The sequence below is a fragment of the Pseudonaja textilis genome, chromosome 2 (genome assembly GCF_049901715.1).
Source record: "Pseudonaja textilis isolate UNSWEBS1 chromosome 2, rPseTex1.2, whole genome shotgun sequence".
Taxonomy (NCBI): Eukaryota; Metazoa; Chordata; class Lepidosauria; order Squamata; family Elapidae; genus Pseudonaja; species Pseudonaja textilis.
This window is the reverse complement of record NC_141991.1, coordinates 150,369,938-150,392,860: the sequence shown is the minus strand read 5'-3', so window position 1 is coordinate 150,392,860 and position 22,923 is coordinate 150,369,938. Positions and strand designations below refer to the sequence as shown.

At 41.3% G+C, this 22,923-nt stretch overlaps 1 protein-coding gene across 1 annotated transcript; it reads left to right on the top strand.

Moving 5' to 3' along the window:
* Positions 1–3,354: 3,354 nt before the first annotated feature.
* TNFSF14 (TNF superfamily member 14) lies at positions 3,355–12,432 on the top strand. Its single transcript, XM_087925911.1, has 4 exons — positions 3,355–3,646; positions 5,676–5,712; positions 9,503–9,550; positions 10,203–12,432. Exons 1-4 carry the CDS (start codon positions 3,434–3,436, stop codon positions 10,622–10,624), a joined length of 720 nt encoding a protein of 239 aa, XP_087782037.1. The 5' UTR covers positions 3,355–3,433; the 3' UTR covers positions 10,625–12,432.
* Positions 12,433–22,923: the final 10,491 nt, after the last annotated feature.

Here is a 22,923-nt window from a genome sequence, read left to right as displayed (position 1 = left end):
GGTCTTTTTATCCACCAGATATTTGCAAACTACCCAAAAGTCAAAAAAGCTTGGCCCTAAGTACGTTGGACCTTTCTCAATTGAATGAATTGTAAACCCTGTGGCAGTCCAACTGAAATTACCAAAAACTCTTCAACGGATCCACCTTGTTTTCCACGTTAGTTTATTAAAACCTGAACATACTTCCAACTTGAGACCAACTCAGATTGATCCTCCCGTACCATTGCTAATTGAAGGTGAACAACATTTTGAAGTTAAAGAAATTTTGGATTCTCAAAAACAAAGGGGTTGACTTCAGTATTTGGTTGCTTGGAAACATTTTCCCTCTTCCCAGGCTGAGTGGGTGAATGAGAAGGATATTAGAGCTCCTACGCTTATCAAGGCATTTTCTACTAAATATCCTGATAAGCCCTAAGAAAATAAGTATGTTGCTGTTACCTGTATATTGTCTATTACCTTTTATATATTTTTTCCCTGTTTAGGACTAATGTCTTTTTCTAGGAGGGCCGAATGTCAGCCTTCAAGATTTTCTCTCTTTGCTTTGCATCTTTCGGCTGTCATAAGTAACGGGGGAAGGAGGGGGAGAATGATTATGGGAAATGAGCTGGAGGTGTTACAAACCAGAACTGTATTAATTGTGGGGAGTACATTCTTGCTTAGGTTTCTGTTCTATCCTTAGGTTTCTATTCTATGCTATGCGCAGCTGCAACTCTTTATCAAACTATGTCAAGATCAACGGACAGAAGCTTCATCACCACCTGGAGTTGCCCACATGATAGGATACACAACTTTTAATTGGAGGAACCAATTGAACTATTGGGGGTGGGAACGTTGCCATTACTTTGTATATGTGATTTACGCACCTATTTTCTCAGATTCAGAATTCTTTTGTTGCTACCACTTGATTTTCAGTAAAAGATATCTTTTCTCTAATTAAAAGAGTCTAAGTATTTCTTTCATAAATTTTGAATGGAGCACCAGCTGACATCCACAAGAATAATCAGATATTGAGGTGGAAAGGGCTAGAAAAGCAATGATGGGCTGCATAAAAATGAAATGCAGGCCTTGGGGAAGGGATTAATCGGTGTGCAGGTGGGGCCGGAGCTATATTTTGATCACCCTAATGTGGATTCATTTATGGAGGCATTTAATACAATGGAAGATTTGAAGAAAAGGGCGGCAGTTGGGTCAGAACAATTTACATTGGGGGATAGCACTTTAGCATGAACATCTGGCTTGCTAGACTCTGAAAAACAAAATAAAATTAATATTTCCATTAAGGAAAAGCTACTTAAAAGTTCAGTTCAAACAGGTAATGGTGAAAACAAAATTGTCTAGCTGTGGACCCCGAGGAGTGATTGTTTCAAGTAATTATGTGAACTTCCTCTTGTTCATCACCAAGCTATGCCACCTCCTCAACTGGTTGCCTCCCTCCCTGTACCCAAGGCCCTCATGAGGCAGCAGACCAAAGCTTTTTAAGGCCAATCCCAATATGAGTTTGATGGACAAGATGCCTTGCTATCTCATTTGGAAATCCTTCACTGGGCAGTCTTCCTCAACTTAGGCCCATTTAAACATGTCAAAATTTGGATTCAGAAACCCAAGGCTTCTGGATGACACAAAGCTTCCCCAAGTTCATTTCTCTTCCCTAAATTAATGAAATTAAGGCTGATACAATATTGGAAAATCCAGCATTTGCCATTGTGGTCAGCAGCTGAAGAAAGACAGAGGATCTGTGAGATCTGCAGCTTTCCTATTTTCATGACACAAACCAACAAAGGGAACCATTCTTTTATATATTTGCCTCTGAGAGCAATTGGGAATTTTTTTTTTTTCATGGGGGAAGAAGAGGTGGTATTCAGCAGGTTCTGACCAGTTCTGGAGAACCAGTAGTGGAAATTTTGAGTGGTTGAGTAGCAAATCCCACCTCTGACTGGCCCCGCGCCCATCTATTCTCTACCTCCTGAGTCCCAGCTTATTGACTGGGTCTTCTTTTGTTGCTCTGCACAGGAACAGAGCTGGAAAGCAGATCAGTAGGGTGAGGAGAGAATGGAGATTTTGAAGTATATCCTTCCCCTGGAGTGGGGTGGAAATGGGGATTTTACAGTATCATTCCCCTGTCCCATCCACCAAGCAACGCCCACTAAGCCACATAATTCCCACTAAGCCACACCCTGGTAGTAAAAAAAAATTGAATATCACCAATGGGATGAAGGTCAGAGGGAAAGAAGACTGAAGAAAGAAGAAAAGTGGATCCCAGATATATTGTTCTGTGTTGACAAACCCACAAACACAGACTATTCCTGGATTTGCTTATGATTGCATTTAGCACTGTCAGCAGATATCATTCAGTGGCTGGGACTCTCTCCCCAGGGAGAGATCAGAGAAAGTTCATCAGAGAAAAGAGGATCAAAGTCATGTGAAACTTTCAGCCACACCAATAGAAGTTGACCTATTCAAAGGGAATAAGGAGCATTATTCCATCAGAGCAATCAGTTTAGTTTTAGCTGAAAAGAGGAACTTTGAAGAGTAGCGCTTCCTGGAATGCAATAGTCTGATGGATTCCTTTGCAGATGTCACTCATGTATGAAAGTTACATACAAAGAAGGGAGGGAAGTGCCATATTGTTGATTCCTGCCCACAGTGTAACCCATTTTGCTAGGGAATTCTGGGGGTTGTATTTCCAATAATTCTGAAGAGTGCCAAAGGCTGGTAAGGACAGAGGCTTGTCCTTTCTACTAAATTATATACATGTTGGATTTAATTACTCCCTACCCATCTGCATGATAAGGAGAGACATATTTTCAAGAAGCAAAGCTTGCTTGTGATGTTTCATTTGCTGTGCTTTTCATTCAGAGTTCTCACCAAAGCATTCACCTCTATCACAAAAATACATTTTTAAAAAAATCTATTGGCTTATGGACTTTAAAAGGAGAGGTTTATCTATTGTCTAGCTAACCACATTTTTCTTACACAGTGAGTAAGATGCTCACCCCAACACTTCTTTCCACCTACCTGTAGTCCAAGGGTTTCTGTTTTCATGGACTTTGGCTTCCGTTTTCACTTATTATGAGTTGGGAGCAGACAAAAATCCTGAACAGAGGAAGGACAGCCCTACTCCCAGTTACACACATCTTTCCCTTCATGGCAACAGGTGGGCAGTACAAAATGTCAGTGTTCAAACCAAAAACCTTATGTACCACCCAGGAAAAGACAAGAGAAGTAGCTTCCCTCGAGGAAGTCCCAGCCCACCAAGTCAAATATGGCCAGTGTACGTATAAAGGACAGTTGAGTAACCTTGTGGTTTCCTCCCCAGGGGTTGTGGGCGTTGCATGCTTTCTCTCTCTCGCTCATGTACAAGACTCAGTCTGTAGATAAGCAGCACGCCTCTGGGTTCTGCAGTTCTTTCTACATTTCCCCTGAAGGATACACGATGGAAGCGGCTGCAGGGTACCCCTCTGTTTTTGTTGTGGATCCAACACTAAGGGACGTTCCCTTTGTGCCACCCAGACGGAGGAGTCCGAAGACATGTCAAGCTTGCCAGCTGTTCTTGGGGTTCCTGGTGCTGCTGGTGCTGAGTGGCTTAACCATCCAAGCCTATCTCCTGATTTCCTTTCGCAAGGAACTGGACACAGCAATGGCACAGGTCATAGAGAGTGATCAAGCGTGGTGAGAATGAGGTTCTACTGGGGCAGGAAAGAGAGGCTAGGGTGTTGGAGGAGGAACCTAGTCAATGAATATGCTGGACCATTTGTCCTTGGTGTAGTAGTATTTGGTTTCTCCTCAGTTGAAACCAGGACAGCTATGCTGTCATTTGTTAGTGTGGTTGGCTCTACATATCAGGTGTGTGTTCGCGTATGTGTGCAGGGATATGAGAAAAGAGAGTAATAATTTCTTAGGTATGATAAATTCAGGGTTGTACTGACAATGGTCAAAGTAGCTTTCAAAAGGAAAAAATATTGGTGGGAGACAGAGAGAGAAAGCCACTTCCAGCAAGTCAACTGAACAGCAGGATCTAGATTTCAATTAATCTGATCTAAGCATGAGACCAATAATTAGTATATGGCACTGCCATTTTTAGTCTCTTTTAATGTACCTTGTATGAGATGGAAATACAAAGGGCAATTAAACAGTTGCCTCTTTCAGATAATTTTACAGATAAGTCAACAGAATATCTATTTGGAATCTTTGTATATTTTACAAATTTTCCCTCTTTACTTAAGGAAAAAATGACAGAGGCTGGTCTTCATATATTCCTCCAAGCCATATCAATAGCTTGTCTGATTTTGGTAGAATGTTCTATAAATGAGTCATTGCATGCTTTCTAAATTATTGCAGATAGCTAAACAAAATGTATGAACCAAACCCACTGAGGGTTTATACTCATCAGTCATGATTAATTGTGAATTAGCCTGATTTGTGAGTCTAGCCACTGTACTGTATTCAGTTGGCTTCTTATCCTAGAATCCTCTCTTAATTTTTTGCTCAGTTCTGGATTATTAATTACTGATAAAAATGCAAAAATAAGGGGAAATGCTATCCTTTTATTCTGGCTTGTGGTTAAATCCTTATGTTGACAGAGATTCAAACTTCAGATGTGTTGTAAGCCACATAACCTAGGAATGATTTCCATGTTGAATTGAAATATGTTATTTTTTTACATCTCCTACTACTTAATTTACCATTATTCTATAGACAGGATTATATGTAATTTAAGAAGCACAACTTTCTTTTTTTTACAGCTAATCCCTGGTTGTTCTGATACAATAAAATAATAATGTTATTATTATTAATAACATAATAATATAAATGCATACCCAAACTAATAGTAACAATTATTATTATTAATATTATTATTAATGACTTTCTGTGATTTAAGATTTATTTCCATTCAAATTTAGGCTGTGCATGAGATCAGAATATACAGCATTAGGAGGTCTCTGTTTTTATCACATTTCTAATAGAACCATAGTAGCATAGGTTTTCATGCTAAAAGGAGAGTTCTCTTCCTCTGTTTTTGCTGGCTTCCGTTCAGTCTGACTTTCTGCTCTTGCAAATGCAGCTAGATTTGGGGGCAGGGATAGGCAGTTCTAAGTAATATAAGCTATTTTCACGCATACTTATGCCTTCACCAATTTCCCTTGCTGAGGCATTTGCAGAATGTTTCCGGGCACTATTCATCCTTTCTTAAGAAGTTTCAACACACTGGATATTCTCGGTGATAATTCAACTCATCAAACTGAAGAATGAATGAATATTAAAGAATCCTGTGAGGATATCTTGACCAACTCATCCCATGCATGATCTCTGTGCATATATAAACAGCTAACGCAAGATCAAAGTTTGTGGATAAGTGCGCAGATGGTGAATTCACCTTAATTTAACCTCTGTTGTGGTTGCCCCAGCTGCTTGTTAGTTTATTGATTTTTTCAAAGATTCTTTATGTTCCTGTTGGAGAAATAGAGGGGAGAAACATGTGGAATCCAGAATTTTGTTCAGAATTCGGTTTTGAACTCTGGTTCTATTTTTTTTTGGTGGAAATTAATATTCCAAATAAAGATGTTAAATAAATAAGAATGTTTTGTGAAGAAGAGGCATGTATGAGTAGAAAATGAATTTCTAGTGCTTTTTCAGTTGGTTTATTAACAATTGTCTACTGGGTTTGGTTTTTTTAGGGAACAGCCAACGCGACTGCTGAAAAAATTATACAAGGTAAATTTCTCTTCTCTTTTGTTCCAGTCTTCACCTAAACTCGTTTCCATAGGATACCATTTAAATACCAGAGTCATAATTTTTCAGCAATTAGTGGGAAGTAGAATTAAACAGATTTCACATATTGTTTAATATGGTACTACAGAAAGTTCCATTTCTACATGACAGCTCCATAAAGCAAAGGACCAGGTTGGGGAAAGAGGGTTATGGAGCAAATCTATCTGTGGTCACTAAAATTCAATATCAATTTGATGGCACATGACCAATCCTTCCAATGCTAAGTGACAATTTCTATGCTGCAGTTTACATGCTATTCCTTCCCTCCTTGCAGGGTGGGAAGTGTACTGATGATGAAAGGTCCTCTTTTAGCCCATTCTGCCCCACACAATGGGTGTGCAAATGTGTATATACATACTCCAAAGTTATTGGTGTCATCTCCTGACTGTTTTCCCTTTCCAATAGTGAATAGTCCCAAATATGCTTTTTTCCAAAGGGCAAACAGATGTTTCACTTCTCATCCAAGAAGCTTCTTCAGCTCTTTCCAAAAGTCCATTTTGCCTTTTTTGGGGGAAACACTTTTAGGACAACCATGACTTGGATGACTGAGAATCCCCATAGACAATAAGGAATAATATTGCAATGAAATATAAGAAAGAGGAAAGCAATTCAATTCAATCATCAGTGTGTTTTTACTGTACAAATGAAACGCTTGTGCATAGTTCTCTTCACTGTTAAGGCTTAACAGATTAGCATTTCTCAGATTCATTTTGCAACAGAACCTAGCAAGTGTTAGGTAAACAATGGTAAACCATATGGATTCATCATGTCAAAAATGTAGGAAAAAACCTAACTTGCCACTGCTGGCATGTCAACCCCTCCCCCAAACAGAAAAAATTCTCTATCCACTTAGGCCACTTTGAACAACACTACGTGACAGCACTGAGGCTGAAATAGAGTCCCTGGGCCTCGATTTCAGCTCTAGTGCCACCACTGCCATTCAAAAAGGCCACCTAGTTCCCTTCCTCGAGGCATGTGAGCCTTAAAGAATGGCATGATTGATTGCTCTCACAGTCCAGTGTTCCCTGGGATCTGCTGACCTGTAGGCGGCCTTCTGCAGCCGACCTGAGGCTACTCTGGGTCACCTGAAGACTTTGTTCTTAAGCAACTTTGTAGAATGCTCTCCTGCAGCCACTGAAAACTCTACAAAAACCATTCTTTCACATCCTTCATGGCTACCAAACAGTGCATGAAAATGGCTCATGTTCTTGAGAATAGTTGTTGTTGGAGGTAACGAACGTAGGTGTGTTGTGTCATGTCTCTTTTGACACATGTCATAAGTTTACCATCACTGTATTAATCTATCAATAGCCAAAGATCCTCCACCCAATCTTTAAAAAAAGACATTCAGGAATATTATTTTTAAAAGTCACAATTTCTTGATTTTTTAATAGTTCACTGGTTGTGGTGGATATTGCTCCTGTAATATAGTACAAATACCCACATTTTGTCTCTTTATTCCAAAGTATTTCTCTGGGCTGAAGGAAACTTGAAATGATCTGGATTTCTTAGCGTTGCCCAGTTGCTCTATCATCAGAACAGACAGGCAACTATTTCTGAAAGGCAAAAAATGGAAGACTTCATTATCTGTTAATAGATGATAGATAGATAGATAGATAGATAGATAGATAGATAGATAGTAGGCAGGCAGGCAGACAGACAGACAGACAGACATAGAAAATGTCCAGGACCAATACTGACAAGAAGAAAAGTTATTGGCAATTGCTTTCCTGGAATAAGGTGGTGGGAGGGCACAGGAATGAGGGAAATAGTGACTGAGAGTGAAAGCCTGCAGTCCAGACTGAATAATTTGCAAGCTGGCAAAATGTTTCACTCTATATAAGAGCTGCTTAAAACTGCTTAGAGTCAGGTTTGTTGAGGACTGGAAGATTATTTGATGAATGCTCCTTTAATGGCCCTTTTTAGTTCTTTTGATAGAGCACCAAGTGGTAAAACACAGAGAAGAATGATAGCTAGTGCCAAAATGTGTTATTCCCATTATTAGGGCTAACTGAGAATCAGTTTGGTTTCTAGCACCAGGCTAGAAACCAGGAGACTGTATGTTCTAAGCTCACTTTATCATGCGAGCTAGCTCAGTAACCTTGAGACAATCCCTTTCTCTCTGCCCATGATGCCAGGCTTGGCAACAAGCTGGTTGGTCAAATCCTGCCACAAACATCAGCACTCGGTTGGTTAAAAAAGAAAAAGCTTACCATGGGGAAAACACTAGGAAGAAAACTGTTTTTTCCAAAAGGCAACTGGACTGCCTTGAGTTTTTTCCCCCTTTGAAAACATTTTGCTTCTCAACTAAGAAGTTTCTTCAGTTCATTATCAGAACTGAAAAAGCTTTCAAAAGAAAAAATAAAACCAAGCAAGTCCAGTTGCCTTTTGAAAACAGCACCTGTAGAAAAACTACAACCTGGATGGTTGAGAATCCCCATAGACAAGACTAAAGAGGAAAAAAAAGTTGACTTGGTTAGGGAACTAGAGTGAAATCTTGATCGGTTTTTCACTATATAATAAGACTCCATACAATAGCAACTCTATAAAATCAAATCAAGTCTTTAAACTGACACCTTCCATTACCCACCCTCTCAGTTACAATTCTGGTTACATACTGTGTCAATTTTTCCATAGTTTAAAGGAATAATGTATAATGTATTAATGGAACAGTTCATAGTAATCTATTATAAGCATGGAGAAACGCTGTGGGTGAGACACTGTAGGAGTGTGAAGGATCTATAAAAAAAGACATACAGTATACATCTTGATAGAAACAGCAGTGGAAAGAGTAAAAGCAAGAAATGTCTATTACCAAACAAGCCACAAGAATTACTGTTTGAGAATTGTTTTTCCCACCAGATCTCCCCAATGAAATATGACATTCAAATAGCATAACTATTGGAATTCTGGGAGTTGTAATCTCGAAACTTTTGAACACAACCAGACCAGTAAAGGCTGAATGAGCAAGTGAAACATCAATATACACAATCTGTCTAGCCAGGCCATGCAACTTTCTCAAAAATTACTTGACAATTACCTTGGTTGGGCCAATTGAATAGGAAAGAGAAACACGATTCTCTTCTTCCATTCCCATCAGTTCTGGGAAGAATATACCTAGACTGCCATCATTTTCCATGCACAATTTAAGGCCCTGACATTGTTTCACAAAGTCCTAATCAGCAGGACCTGATTATCTGAATGACTACATTTTCCATTCTGCACCTGTCTTGGTACCAGGTCCTGCTTCAGAAAGATGCTCCTACTCTTCAAAGTCCAGTTAGCAAATGCAGGGAGAAAATGTCATCTCTTGCTCCCAAATTACAGGACAATTACAGAACAGGAGATCCTAGTGGTGAAAACACTCGCCTCCCACTCGGAAAGTTGAAATCCTAGGTAGTAGCAGATGTTTCTTTTCTAGGGCACACAGAAAAAAATATCTGCAGCAAACTCCACATAGGTGTCAAGAAGGACATCCAGCCAGCAAATACTCAGCTCCATCTAATCGCCCAGACTCTACCCGAATAGGGTCAATAGGGTCATGAAAGGGAGTTTTGTGTTATTGATAGTTTTAGTGCATATAATTAGTACATTTTATTTTTCAATATATAATTGTATTCTATCATTTGCAGTGTTCGTAATATGCCTTCGTTAGCTTGCATTGAGTTTGTATAGAGCCTTCTCAAGCTACCTGTTTTGATAACAATCAGTTTCATCTTATTCCTTTTAACAGCTCCACCCAAGCTTCCTCTCAAAAGACCATCTGCTCATCTGACACTAGGTAGGAAATCTTCTTATGAAGTCATATTTTTATTCAGCTTTTAAATGCATGGAAGCTGGAGTAGGACTAGTTTGCTGCTTGTGAATAAGACAGAATTCTTGAGACCAGACTGGGAGATTCTGGGAATTGAAGTCTACATCTTAAAATTGCTGAGATTGAGGAACACTGCTTTAGATATCCGCAAAGCTAACGCAGACAGCTAAAGCTAAACTCTGTTAGATTTCTGTTCCACTTTCCTTCCAGGAGAGTAAGATGGTACTCCCTCAATTTATTCCCTGTGATGGAGGGTACACTAAGAAAGAGAGCGGAATTATCTACTAAAATCACCCAGTGAGGGTGGATGTCTCATATCTACAGTAAAACAGCATCCATATGTGAGGCTATTATGTTGAAATGAATGTGGCCATGCGGGTGAGGGAGGTAAAGTCAGAGCTCACTGCCCTTTCCCTTCCCAAAATGAAGTTTCGGCTTAAATTGAGGCAATGATTCTCCCGTGTTCAGTGTTCTCTATGCGTGTATGTGGGTATGTGTGTGTTTTGAAGCCAGATTGTTAAAATTAGTTTTCATTGCTAATCTATTAGTGAAGATTCTATGAAAATTGTTTGCTTACCTCCCCGCCCATCTATGAAATAAGTCTGGTTGTATTTTCCAGAACTCCCTGACACTGCGATTATAGATGGAGTCCTGCAGTGGGAACATCAGAACGGGCTTGCCTTTCTGCATGACATGGACTACAAAGCTGGTTCATTGATTTGCAGCAAGTCTGGCTACTACTATGTCTATTCCAAGCTCAGCTTGATGTATTCAAGCTGTCTAACCAAACACCAGAGAAATTCTCTTTTCACCCACCACATTTACAAAAGGACACCTCGCTATCCTGAGAAGATATTACTGCTGACCAACTACATTACCTATTGCAACTCCAAGGACAGTGAACAGTGGCACGGCAATAGCTTCCTTGCTGGGACGGTGTATCTAGAAGAGGAGGAAGAAGTGTTCATCAAAATAACAAAACAGGAGTTGTTGTTGTACAAGGATGACTCAGTATCACATTTTGGCACCTTCATGATCTAAAGGCTATAAGGTTGTGCATAGACTTGATTTTAGTTGAGCAATGAGAAGGACCCCTTCCTTGTACCGTAGTGGAGTCACCTCTCAGTGTTGCTTCAGACATTTTTCGAATATATTGAAGGTCTGCTCATTTTTTAGAAGAAAAAAAAAGTTTGATCAACTGTTGGTTGGCCATGACCAAAATAAAAAAGGGTGAAAAAATATTTGGTGTGGGAGGGAGGACATAGGAGAACTTCTATTTCTTCAAAGAGTTACCTGACATTTCTTTGGTTGAGCTATCCATTAGTCACCCATGACTGGCATCCCAAGTGAATGCCTGTTTTAAGTAACAAGTGCACTTATTTGGAGGGTGGGGAGGGATAACTCTATTTTTAATACATTATTATTATTATTTGAAATGCTGTAAAATCCTGCAAAGTCATGGTGTAAGGAGTAAGGAGTCATGGTGGACAAAGAAAATGAGATGACAATGTAACACCACCACATGGTCTCTGAAAAGCTGTTGTATGTACAGGAGCCTTTCCCCACTTGGACCTACCTACAGCATAAACTTGCCCTGGCAGTCTCTATGTTCTTCCTTGTCCCCATGATCTTGGTCCTTGCCTTGGTCTTGTTCTCAGCAGCCCAGCACTGAGAAAGCCTTGGAATGATGTTTTCCTCTCTTATTTTGATCCTTCCAGAGTCACTCTTGGAGTGAAGTCAGGGAAACTACCTGTGAGTGGAAACACAGGTAGTTGTGAAAAGTAATAAAGGCAGGACAGGGATGGACTCTGAGCAGAGACCCGTTCTGCCTGGGGGAACATAGATGGGTGGACAGCACTTCAACTCAGCAGTAGAGAGAGGCCCCTAAATTCAGGATCAAGATTTTGAAGGGCTTACTCATGAGTCACTTCATCTTGAATAGATGAACCACATTCCAGAATGGCCGTTTTATAGTTATACTGACACAGCATTGTTGAGCCAAGGAGCTTCCTGTGCTGGTGATCGTTGCTTATCACTGCAGTGAAACGTCAAATGTAAGCTAAGCTTGAATGGCTGGGCAGCTTCCTGACTATGACACGGGTCCTGTAGTCAGGAAGAAATCCATTCCTTTATTATTGGCTTCAAAGCCCGGGAAGCCATTTAGTACTTGGATAGACATTGCCACTATGAGCCTTTAGGCCTTATTTATTCACTGATGCTTCTCCCTCACCTCCTACCAAAGGACCTTGGAAGGGGTTTTTATATTAACCATTCTCTTCTACGAATGCCTAGCTGCTTTTCCTTCTGCACAGTTGCTGCATTAACATAGGAATATCCATATAATGGTATAGGACCACATGATTGTGTTAGTACTGTAATGCCCAAATAGGGCAGTATTTCCTGGATTAGTCACTGGCTCGTGCTACCCAATCAGGAATTATGTACTAAACAGGGTAAATCCTGCCAAACCATGTGAACAATCAGATTTGATTACATTATATCCCTTAAGGAAAAGAGGACTATATAACGAAACAGAAGCATTCAAATATCATTGAAAGCAGAAGAGATGTGATACTTTTTGAAATATGGGTGCATGGCTACCTTAATAGTGAAGGTATGATTAAAAGTAAAACTTCTCTAACCAAAATGACATCTGCCTTAGTGCTCCAAAAAATCATTCTGCCTTTTGTTAAATAAGAAGGTAATGCATTAATTCCCAATCCTGTATTGAATGAGATCATTATACATTGGCCTAAACCAGGCTCCTAAAGAAGGGCATCAAGCAATTTCAATGGAACAGCTACTGTATGTGTCTGATAAAATAAAATTCCAAAGATTAATGTGTCAAATACATTGTTTATGGGCCTGCTGTGAAATAGGACTTGAAAACTAGAGCTATGATAGAGTATGGCAGCCAGGGATGTGTCCACACTATACTGCACCTTGTTTAAATTACACTGGTTTCCAGATTATTTCCCAACAAAGTTTTTATACTACCTGTAAAGCTTTTATCAGTTTAGATGGAGGCTTTCTCATTGCCTCTTGGCCTGGAAGGACTTAGATTAGCTGGCAGAAGTGTCTGTGGGGTAGCAGAAGGAAGATCCAAAATGTCAACAGCCAATTGAAGTCCTTTTTTTATCTGTGTAGCATGTAAAAAATGGGCTAAGATTTTGATCATGCAGCTGCAGCCTACTCTTTTTTTTTAACCTCCTCTGCAGACATTCTGGGATAATCTCACTAGCAGGATCAAGCCTTGGAAAATTTAATTGGCTTCTTAGCTTTCACTCTTGAGAGATTGGTCAAAACCTCTTATCTTCCAGGCTTTTTGGAGAGTTAAGCTTGGCATCCTGCTGCTATAGTTGGTTGACTGATACTCAGTTACTTCCTGTTCTTTTGTGTTTTATTGTGGTATTACTATGACTTGATACTATAAGGCTTTTCATATAGTAAATAGCCTTATTTTTTTTATTTTGGAATTGAAAGACTGGTTTTGTATCTCTAAAATAAACAAATATGCTTTTGCAAAAGCTATCTAGATGGTGTGGTCATGGAGAGCCCAGCAAAGTTTGACTGAAGAAGCAGGGATGACAAAAGATGTTGAAATGGTGTAAGCCAGTTAGGCCTTATTTACTTTTATTTCATAAATTATTTGCCAACTCTGGTCAAAAGATACATATACATACATGTGCCTCTCTCAGAACCACTTTTACATCACTGCAAAACTCCCTGACTCTAGATTCTTTGACTTTTCAGGAGCTCTTAAATCTCTATACATGTCTAATGACATGTGTAAGTCCTTCAAGAAAAGAAGAACAATGGAATGAGAACTCCCATGAGATAGTAGTATTTCATAGATGGCATCCAGAGCATGCTGAGACCTCAGACCTTATCTTGCAGATTGAAGCCATTGGAAGAAGATGATTCCATTGCTATCCAGCCCCTAAGCCTTGCAGGAATTTAGAGTTGTCTACCAAACTTGGAAACAACTACTTATTAGTGCAGCTTCTGAATCAGAGTATCACTTGTGTGGCTTTAGGTTACACTTCACTGTCTTAGTCACAGTGAGCTAACTGTGGGCTTCCAAATGTCATGAAAAACATCGTTCTAATATCTTGATCATGAAATGTATCTCCTGGTGTAGCAACTCCCCTGGAGATTGCAGGTTGCCTCAGTGGAAGATGCTACTTTTTTTTATGCTAGGGAATTAAAGTAAAACTGAGAATAATATAACTCTTCTTATTATGTATAGGAGGAAAAAGGTTTCTGGATAACCATGGATGAAGAACAAATAACAATTAGGTTCATTTGGAGATAAATAGGAAAGTGGTGGTAATAGAGGTTTGCAATGCTATTATATAGATTCACATGGCTTCTGCTGTGCCTCACACTTGCTTCCTTTAGTCAAACCGCATCACAAGGGCTTGACAGCATTACAGAAAGGATTTCCTGTGGCCTGCAATGCTTGGCTGGCTGGAGTGTGTTGAAGAGAAGGGTGGTAGCTGGAAAACTGCAACATTTTTATAACATGAACCAAAACCATGTGCTCAGTTTTAGCAGCATTGTCTGGTGTGATAGAAAGCCACCCCGATGAGCTCCATTTACTGAATACTGGCCCTTGTGAAAGGAATAAATTAAATTCCAGGACATTAACCTGAGGCTTTGGGTTGAACCTAGAGGTTCCTCCACCAGTAGCATTCTATAGACCGTACACTGAGGGTTCACGAAGATAAGTGAAAGCTGAAGAATCACTGAAAATGCACAGGGTGCTTTCAAGTACATGAAAATCACTCTCTCTCTAGTTTAGAGCTTTTCCACATTTGCATCTAACCGCAACGCAGCCATCTTTATCTGTGCCAGGGTTAAAACTTCTATTTCCACCCTTAAGTAGGTACCATCAATTGAGGCTTTAAAAGCTGTTGCCTTTTACTGATTTATACAAGAAACAGACTAGTATTTAGCAGGGGGTGAACCTTTCAGACAGCACCCTCTGCCTGTAATGGTTTGTGGGAATGATCCTGGGAGACTGTGGGAGGGGAGAGAAAGATGCTAACTAACGGAATGATTAGATAAAATCTTATCATAGGAAGAGAAGGCATAGCCTGCAGTTACATCATGGATAAAGAATCTCAGAAGGGAACCCCCCACACCACTTCTCAGACTGTAAAAGAGATGGTGAGAGATTTGTACTATCAGATCTTCAAAATTGTTATCAGCCTTCCCAAGTAGACCAGACAGGAAACAATAATAGATGAGTTATTTGTTAAGTATTATCTAATATGGCCATAGAGTGGAGTTGGTTAACAGACTCCATTCATTGGCCCAGCCACTGGCAGGAAAAATAAAGCCCCGTCAGTGGCTGAAACCTTGGACAGCACCGGCTACAAAAATAAAGATTGTTACCTGTTCCTGCTGTGCCCTGCCTCTTATTACCGTGGACCCATCTAACACTGGCGACAAAGGTGGGATCCTGAGCTGCGGAGAGAACAAAGGACACCATGGAATTCAGATGCCATTTCACCGGCCATCCTAACAATTGCGACCCTGCCAACCAACATGGCTCAATGATCGAACAGTCTGGCACACCACCCAGTGTCAATCCCCTACAACCCAGCAAGAGAGAAATGGTCTTCATACATGGGCCGATTCAACCTGCACCTGGAAGTCAACTGCCTCCAAGCAGACCCCAATGCACAAAAAAAGCATTATTCCTGACTTACTGCAACACCGAAATCTACAAGATGGCAGATGCCCTAGTAGTGGACGACCTGCGGAGTGTCTCCTGGGATGAACTCAAATGGGCACTCAAGGGACACTACAGCCCTCTCCTTCCTACCTGGCAAGCTGGTACAATTTTTACACATGGATCCAGAGTGAGGGGGAGATGATAAACGCATTCCTGACTTGTGGAAGATAGCAAAAAACTGCAAGTTCCCCAACACCGAAGGAATGATCCAAGACTGAATCATCCTGGGAACAAGGGAACCTGCACTACAGAAAAAACTCTTGGCCCAGGAGGATGTCTTATTCAAAGAAGCCATTGATGAAGCATGAGCTGCAGAGTCCTCAGACAACTTGGCAGTGTGTATCCGAGGAACAGGGAGGATCCATGCAACCGAGACCAATCGGCACCCCAACCGAAGCAATTCCACCTCCAAAGCAAGTGAGGGTGAAGACGAGTACATGCACAAGGTGAAGCCCCGTAAGCCAGACAGGATACCCAGAAACGAACAGTGCGGGGGTTGCGGAGGATATCACCACCCCTCGGCATGCTGTTTTAAAGACACTATCTGCCAAAGATCTGAGCACAGAGGCCACATTGTGGAGGTATGCCAGGCCATCCAACTGACAAACAAGCAAGGCAGGTAACCATCATCTCCCTGAGGCAAAATGACCACCAAGGGGGAGGGCGAAAGGCTGCTGGCAGGAAATTCAAAAAGAGAGATGACGCCAGGGAAGAAGAAGCACACTTCACCTTCATTAGCTATGCCCAGACCCAGGTGAGACACGCTGATGCCTATGAGGCCAACAAAGTAATGGCTACAGTAGCCATCAATGGCAAGCCCTGCCTGATGGAAGTGGACTCAGGGTCCTACATGCCCATGATCTCATGGGACACCCTCAAAAGACTCCAATCCAAACTGTGGCACGACCAATTGGAAATACAGTGATTATATTAAGAGACTATCAGGGCTGCTGCATACCTGTACTGGGCCAGAAAACAGTACACATCAAATATGGCCATTTTCAAGAAAATCTGCCACTCACCATAGTAGACCAGAACTTGCCAAGCCTACTAGAAAAAGAAGGGTTCCAGCCGCTACAGATCAACATTATTGGCGTTCATGAAACAGAAACCACCCCCGCAGCAGACAGCGCAGAACTGGAGTGGGAATTCAGCGATGTCTTCGATGACAAACTGGGCACCCCTATATCGCTTAATTTAAAGCCCAACATCTCCCCAGTCTGCCACAAGCTGCGGCAAGTCCCATTTGCTCTCTGGCCCAAAGTCAAAGAGCAATTAGATAAATTAATTGCCCAAGGGGTCCTTGAGCCGGTGGACCATGCCAGTCAAACCAGATGGGTCAATCAGGATTTGTGCAGACTACAAGACAACCCTGAATAAGGCCCTCCAACAAAGCACCTACCCCGTGCCCATAGTCCAGCACCTCCTGCACTCCCTGGGCCAAGGGACTATATTCGCGAAATTAGATCTGGCCCAGGGCTATCAGCAACTCCCCATCGGCGAGGCAACCGCTGAAGCATAAACTATCATCACCTACCATGGCATGTACAAATGTAAGCGGCTACAGTTCGTAGTAAGTATAGCCCCTGGCCTGTTCCAGAGCATCATGGAATGGCTGTTGCATAATATTTCAGGGGTGGTACCCTATTTCAATGATGTGATCATCTCGGCCAGTAGCAGAGAACAACTAATGGAGCGTTTAAGGGCAGTTCTGGGGAGATTCCAAGAAGCAGGGCTGAAATTAAAGAGGAATAAATGCCATAAGGCCATTCCCCAAATGGAATTTTTGGGCTCCCTGATAGACACAACAGACATCCAACCCACAAATGTCAACTTCGCCAGGCCTTGCCAAGGGCAAACATTCCTCATAGTGGTTGATGCGTACTCTAAATGGTTAGAGGTAATCTGGATGACATCCACCAACACCAAAGCGACCATAAGAGCCCTTCTGAAGCTACCCACAGACTACCAGACATCCTCGTTTCCGATAACGAGCCCCAATTCACATCACAACCATTCGAGGGTTTCCTAGCCAGACTAGGAATCAGGCACGCACTCTCAGCGCCTGCACATCCCTGCACAAATGGGCAGGGGGAGAGAATGGTCTGAATGACCCAGGAAACCCTCAAGAGAATGGGCAAAGGGGACTGGTAGGAAAGGATCGACAGAATGCTGCTGGCCCAACACATCACGCCCCATGCGACAACATACTGCAGCCCAGCAGAGCTATTGATGGGCTGGAATCAATGCTAGACAGAATCCACCCAAAAAACAGTCCTGAAACTCCAATAGACTCCACTGGGAAGTGTAGGAGCTTTTCCATAGGGGACCCGGTCTACACACACAACTATACAGGGGGACTTATTTGGGTACCTGTCAAAATCACTGCAGCCACTGGACCCAGATCCTATTGAGACAGAGGAAGGAAAACAGTGGGAAAGACACATCGACCAAATCAGAGGCTGGATCCCGACCACAGTCAACTGGCCAGAAAGCCAACACAAGCAAGTAAAACAGTCACTAGCCGAGGCCCTACCTGTAGAACCCAGAACAAGGACTGACAGGCTAGCCTCAATCCCAAATAGAACACCGAGACACCTACCTTGCGAAGACAAAGTCCCGTGAAGTATGTCAAGGCCTAAGACTCAATGGTCCCTGCCGTACCACGAGAGGACTTCGAGATGCTTCCACAGGCAGGGACCAGAGCAATGGCACACCCACCCTCTTGGGCCACCACCCCAGGAATGAGTGATGTGCATAGGTCCAGTCGCACCACTCGAAGCCCCACCTACCTACATGATTACGTAAGGTATGCTGGCACTGATTGGATGAACACTGACTAGGAGGGGAGGGGTGCTAAGTATTACTTAATATGGCCATAGAGTAGAGTCGGTTAACAGATTCCACTTATTGGCCCAGCCACTGGCGGGAGAAATAAAGCCCCGTCAGTGGCTGAAACCTTGGACAGCACTAGCTGCAAAAAGCCAGTGTCAGCCGTGGCTGAGCAGCTTTTTCTTAATTCACGAAATAAAGACTGTTACCTGTTCCTGCCATGTCCTGCCTCTTATTGCCATGGACCCATCTAACACTATTCTATTGTAAGGTTACATTAACAAAACCTTGCAAGTCTGAAAGTACAAACTCCCCACCACTTTTGTCTGGTTGATCCATAAGGGGAAAGTCTTTCCTAAGTTTCTTACTCTGACCATTAAGCAACTGGGGGATTTCCAAATCTCCCGCCATCTCTTTTTACAGCCTGAGAAGTTACACAGTGGAGTGGAATAGAGGGCCATAGAGGCAATGCAGGGAAGGCAATTACAGCCACAAATGTCACACTGGTGTAATTTGGAGCCAACTTGAGGATGGGTGGAAATAACCCAGTAGCACGGAAGGCACTCAAACCAGCTGTTACTCAGATATCCCCAAAGCTCAAATGTTCTGTGGCTGCCACCACGGCCGCTTATGGCTCAGCACATACAATTTTTTGCAAACTATGACCTACATCCAGGTTTGTCAGTAAAACTCTTTTAGTGGGCAATTCTTAAAACTCCCTTCCTTTCTCTCTAAAAGTTCTCAGTTTCTGAGAACTTAGGGCTAGGAAAGTACCAGTGATAATATCAAATAATGCAAGGCTTTCTTTTAACTTTTCTTCTATCACAAATTCAATCAAGGAAAGTACCATCTCCATTGCATGGATAAAAGGTAATCTGTCCTCCTGTACTGCTAAGACTTCATTCCCACCAACCCCCCAAAAGATATTTATATATATCTTCTTCTGTGTATGGCAACATATACATTTGAAACAAACAACAGTAAGGACTATACATTTAATCAAACTATATCCAAGTGCTTCTATTGAGGAAGTTGTGCATCTGAATTAGAGTGGAAGAGTAATTTATACATAATATAAAATTCCACATCCTGCTTCTCCAAATTGCTTAAGGTGACTAGAATTTAGCTCTTTCCTTACTATTTATCAGCCAGATCTCAGGGCCTGCAAATCAAATCAAGTGTTTATTGTCAAAGCACAACATGTATACAATTAAATTGTATAAATACTGCAGTAGCCATAGTGCTAAGATCAAGGAGGAACAGCAGTTTTGATTACTTGTAAAATTTTAATGACAAAGAAAACTGTTGTGAGAAGCAATATCTATGCATGAAATTGGATTGTGTTGATAACCTAGGACTACTGCTGATTATCAACTACCTATCTCCCCTGTAGTGGCCCTCCATCAACACTTGGTATAATATTGGGACTAATATTGCAAGGAAGGAGCCTCATGTAATTCATGAGTTCGGAGGTTCTGTGGCAGCCATTGAATTGTCAAGAGAAATTGACACTCCAGCAAATGAATTAGGACACATATTAGATCTGACCTTTATATCAGAGTAGATGGGATGGATAAATCAGTATACCATCAAACTGCAGATTATACAGACCTTGGACTATTTCAAGGGTGGTAGACCTATTAAAATTATCTATCCCAAGTACTTAAAGGATTCTGGAGGTTTCCAGAGGGTGCTTGGTGGCTTTTCCAACACTTTGGCAGGAAGTTGCATTTTATCAAATTCAAAGGAAGTTCACTGAATAACCAGTGAGAAGACATTTATTAGACACTAATATTCAGCTTCAACCGTAACAACACAAGAGCACACAATAGATACAAACTCAAGATTAACCGCACCAAACTTGATTGCAGGAAGTACGACTTCAGCAACAGAGTGGTCAATGTCTGGAATACTCTACCTGACTCTGTGGTTTCTCCCCCAAACCCCAAAAACTTTAACCTTAGACTGTCTACTATTGACCTCACCCCTTTCCTACTGTCCCTGTCCTATTTCTTTTATTTTTTTATTTTTGGTTTTCTTTATTCTTAAAAACATCCTCTGTTTTTATTTGTAAGTATTCTATATATTTTGCCTTAGTTGTAATTCTGAGCTACAACTGGATACTTCATTTGTATCATCATTTGTAGTTGCCTGACAGAATCCTGTTTGCAATCTGAGAAGTTCTGCACAAAGGGTATAATGTAGACTGTGCAAATCATTTAAAAGAGAAAAATGTATCTCCGGGGGTGGGATTCTATCAGTTCTGTCCACTTCTGTAGAACTGGTTGCTCTGAAGAGCAGCAAACAGAGAGCATACATAGAACCGGTTCTATGTCTTCTGCTGTTTTGGCCCGCCTGCCCGCCCAGGCTCTTGCCTGACCTTTATTTCCTGCATTTTCAACCGCAGCTGCTTTGTGAGACACAGCTGTGGTTGAAAAAGCAGGAAAAAAGGGCTTTTCCAACTGCTGCGCACTTGCACGCAGCACTGCTCAGCTGTCCAGGCAGCTCACCAGAGCAGATTGTAAATTGCACTCGCGTGACTTACACATGCGCACACGACGCAGAGCAACAGAACCGGTAGTTATACTGGTCGGATCCCATCCCTGCATATCTCCTTGAACCATTAAAGCAACCATGTCTCTGTAGGGCCTATATAGCTTAATGGAGTTTTTGATAATTCCTTAATGGACTTATTACATTACATTACATTACATCTACATGGAGGGAAGTAAGCAGTGGTATACCCCAAGTTTCGGTTTTGCCCAGTACTCTTCAATAGCTTCTTAAATGATTTAGATGAGGGAATAGAAAGGGAACTCATTAAACAACACCCCAGATCTAGAAGGATCTCAACACACTTGAACACTGGGTCCTATATAACAAAATGAAATTCAATGGTGGGAAAAATTAAGGTTTTACACTTAGGCAAGAAAAAACCAAATGTACAGGTATGGAATAGATGGAACCTGGTTCAATAGTAGTAACTGTGAGAGGGACTCCTAATGGATAATCACTTAAACATGAGCCAGCAGTGTGCTGCAGCTGCCAAAAAAAGCCAATGGATTCCTAGGCTGCATTAACAGGGGGATAGAATTAAGATTATGTGAAATGTTAGTATCCCTTTGTAATAAAACCACACTTAGAAAACTGCATCCAGTTTTAGTCACCACAATTAAAAAAATGTTGAGACTCTGGAAAGAGTGCAGAGAACAGCAACAAAGATGACTGGATGATGGAGGCTAAAACATATGGAGAAGAGTTGCAGGAATTGGGTATGTCTAGTATAGTGAAAAGGACTAGGGTGCCATTTGTTTGACCATTCTGATACATAGTCAAGATCTTTTTGATTGTCTGTGATATTGAACAGCTTTACATCATCAGCGAAGAGAACACAGTTGCTCTTAATATGACCACAGAGGTCATTTATATAGAGTATGAAGAGAGTTGCTCCTAGAACACTGCCTTGGGGGACACCACTGTTGACAGGTACAGAATTTGATAGGACGCTCCCAATTTTGACCATTTGTTGTCTGTTTGACAGGAATGCTTCTATCCAGTTATGCAGTTGTCCAGAGATACTGTAAGATTTTAGTTTTAGGAGTAGTTTGTCGTGTACCACTGAATCAATGGCTTTACAGAAGTCTATGAAGATTGCATCTATAGTTTTTCCCTGATCGAGTTGTGTAGTCCATATGTTTTTGCAGTGTAAGAGTTGCAGATTACATGATAGTTTTTTCCTGAAACCAAATTGTTTATTGGAGAGTAGATTGTTTGTTTCTAAGTGGAGGATGATGGATTGGTTAATAATTGATTTCATGACTTTACAGTTGACGCAGCATAAGGAGATTGGTCTGTAATTTTCAACTAGGCTGGGGGGTCTCCCTTTTTGAAGATGGGGATGACCGTGGCTTGTGACCATAGTTTTGGCAAGAAGCTGGTCCTGAAAGATTTTTCAAAGATTATGCTTAGAGGTTCGGCTATGGCAGTGGGTAGCTTTTTTAAGAAGTAGGCATATATTCCATCCAGTCCAATAGATAGAGATGGTTTTAGATGGCGTAGTGCTTTTTCAACAATGTCTTCTGTAAAATCGATATATATTAGAACATTGTAGTTATGCTACTTATGATAACTTATGATACCCAATTATAACTTTTGACTTTGATGTAATTGATATGAGAACGACCTTAGGAAAAGAGCAAAGCCAGGGCAATAGTCAGATAAGAGGTATCTTAGCCCACAACAAAAATTGGAGCATGGCAAATCTCAGAGGGGACTCTCCCTAATTTCTTGGGTTGCAAAGGTGTCAAGGAAGAAATGTATTTTCAGACTTGCATGATTCTGTAAATGTGACCTTCCAATAAAGTAAAATTAATTCATCTAATGCTTTTTGGGTGGACTACTTTGCAAAGGTGACATCTGGGCTAACCAAATGAAGCTGGCCAGGTTGTTTCCCAGTACCTAGAGGCTGTGTGAATTTAGAAGGGGAGGAACCGTCTGCAATGCAATCCTACCATAGTTTGGTGACTGTGAGTATTTAGACTGCAAGATCTGCAAATACTGCAACTTTGACTTTGGATAGGGTTGCACCTCTTCGTTCAAAGCTGGAACATAATTTGGGCATCTTCCTGGATTCACTGATGAGCAAATGGCAACTAAGGCCAGAAAGATAAACCTAGGTTTATCTGTGTACCAGCTGTTGCCCTTTCCTAAACTAGGAGGCACTTTAGACAGTCATTCATGCCTTGATCTACCCACAGCTTGGCCA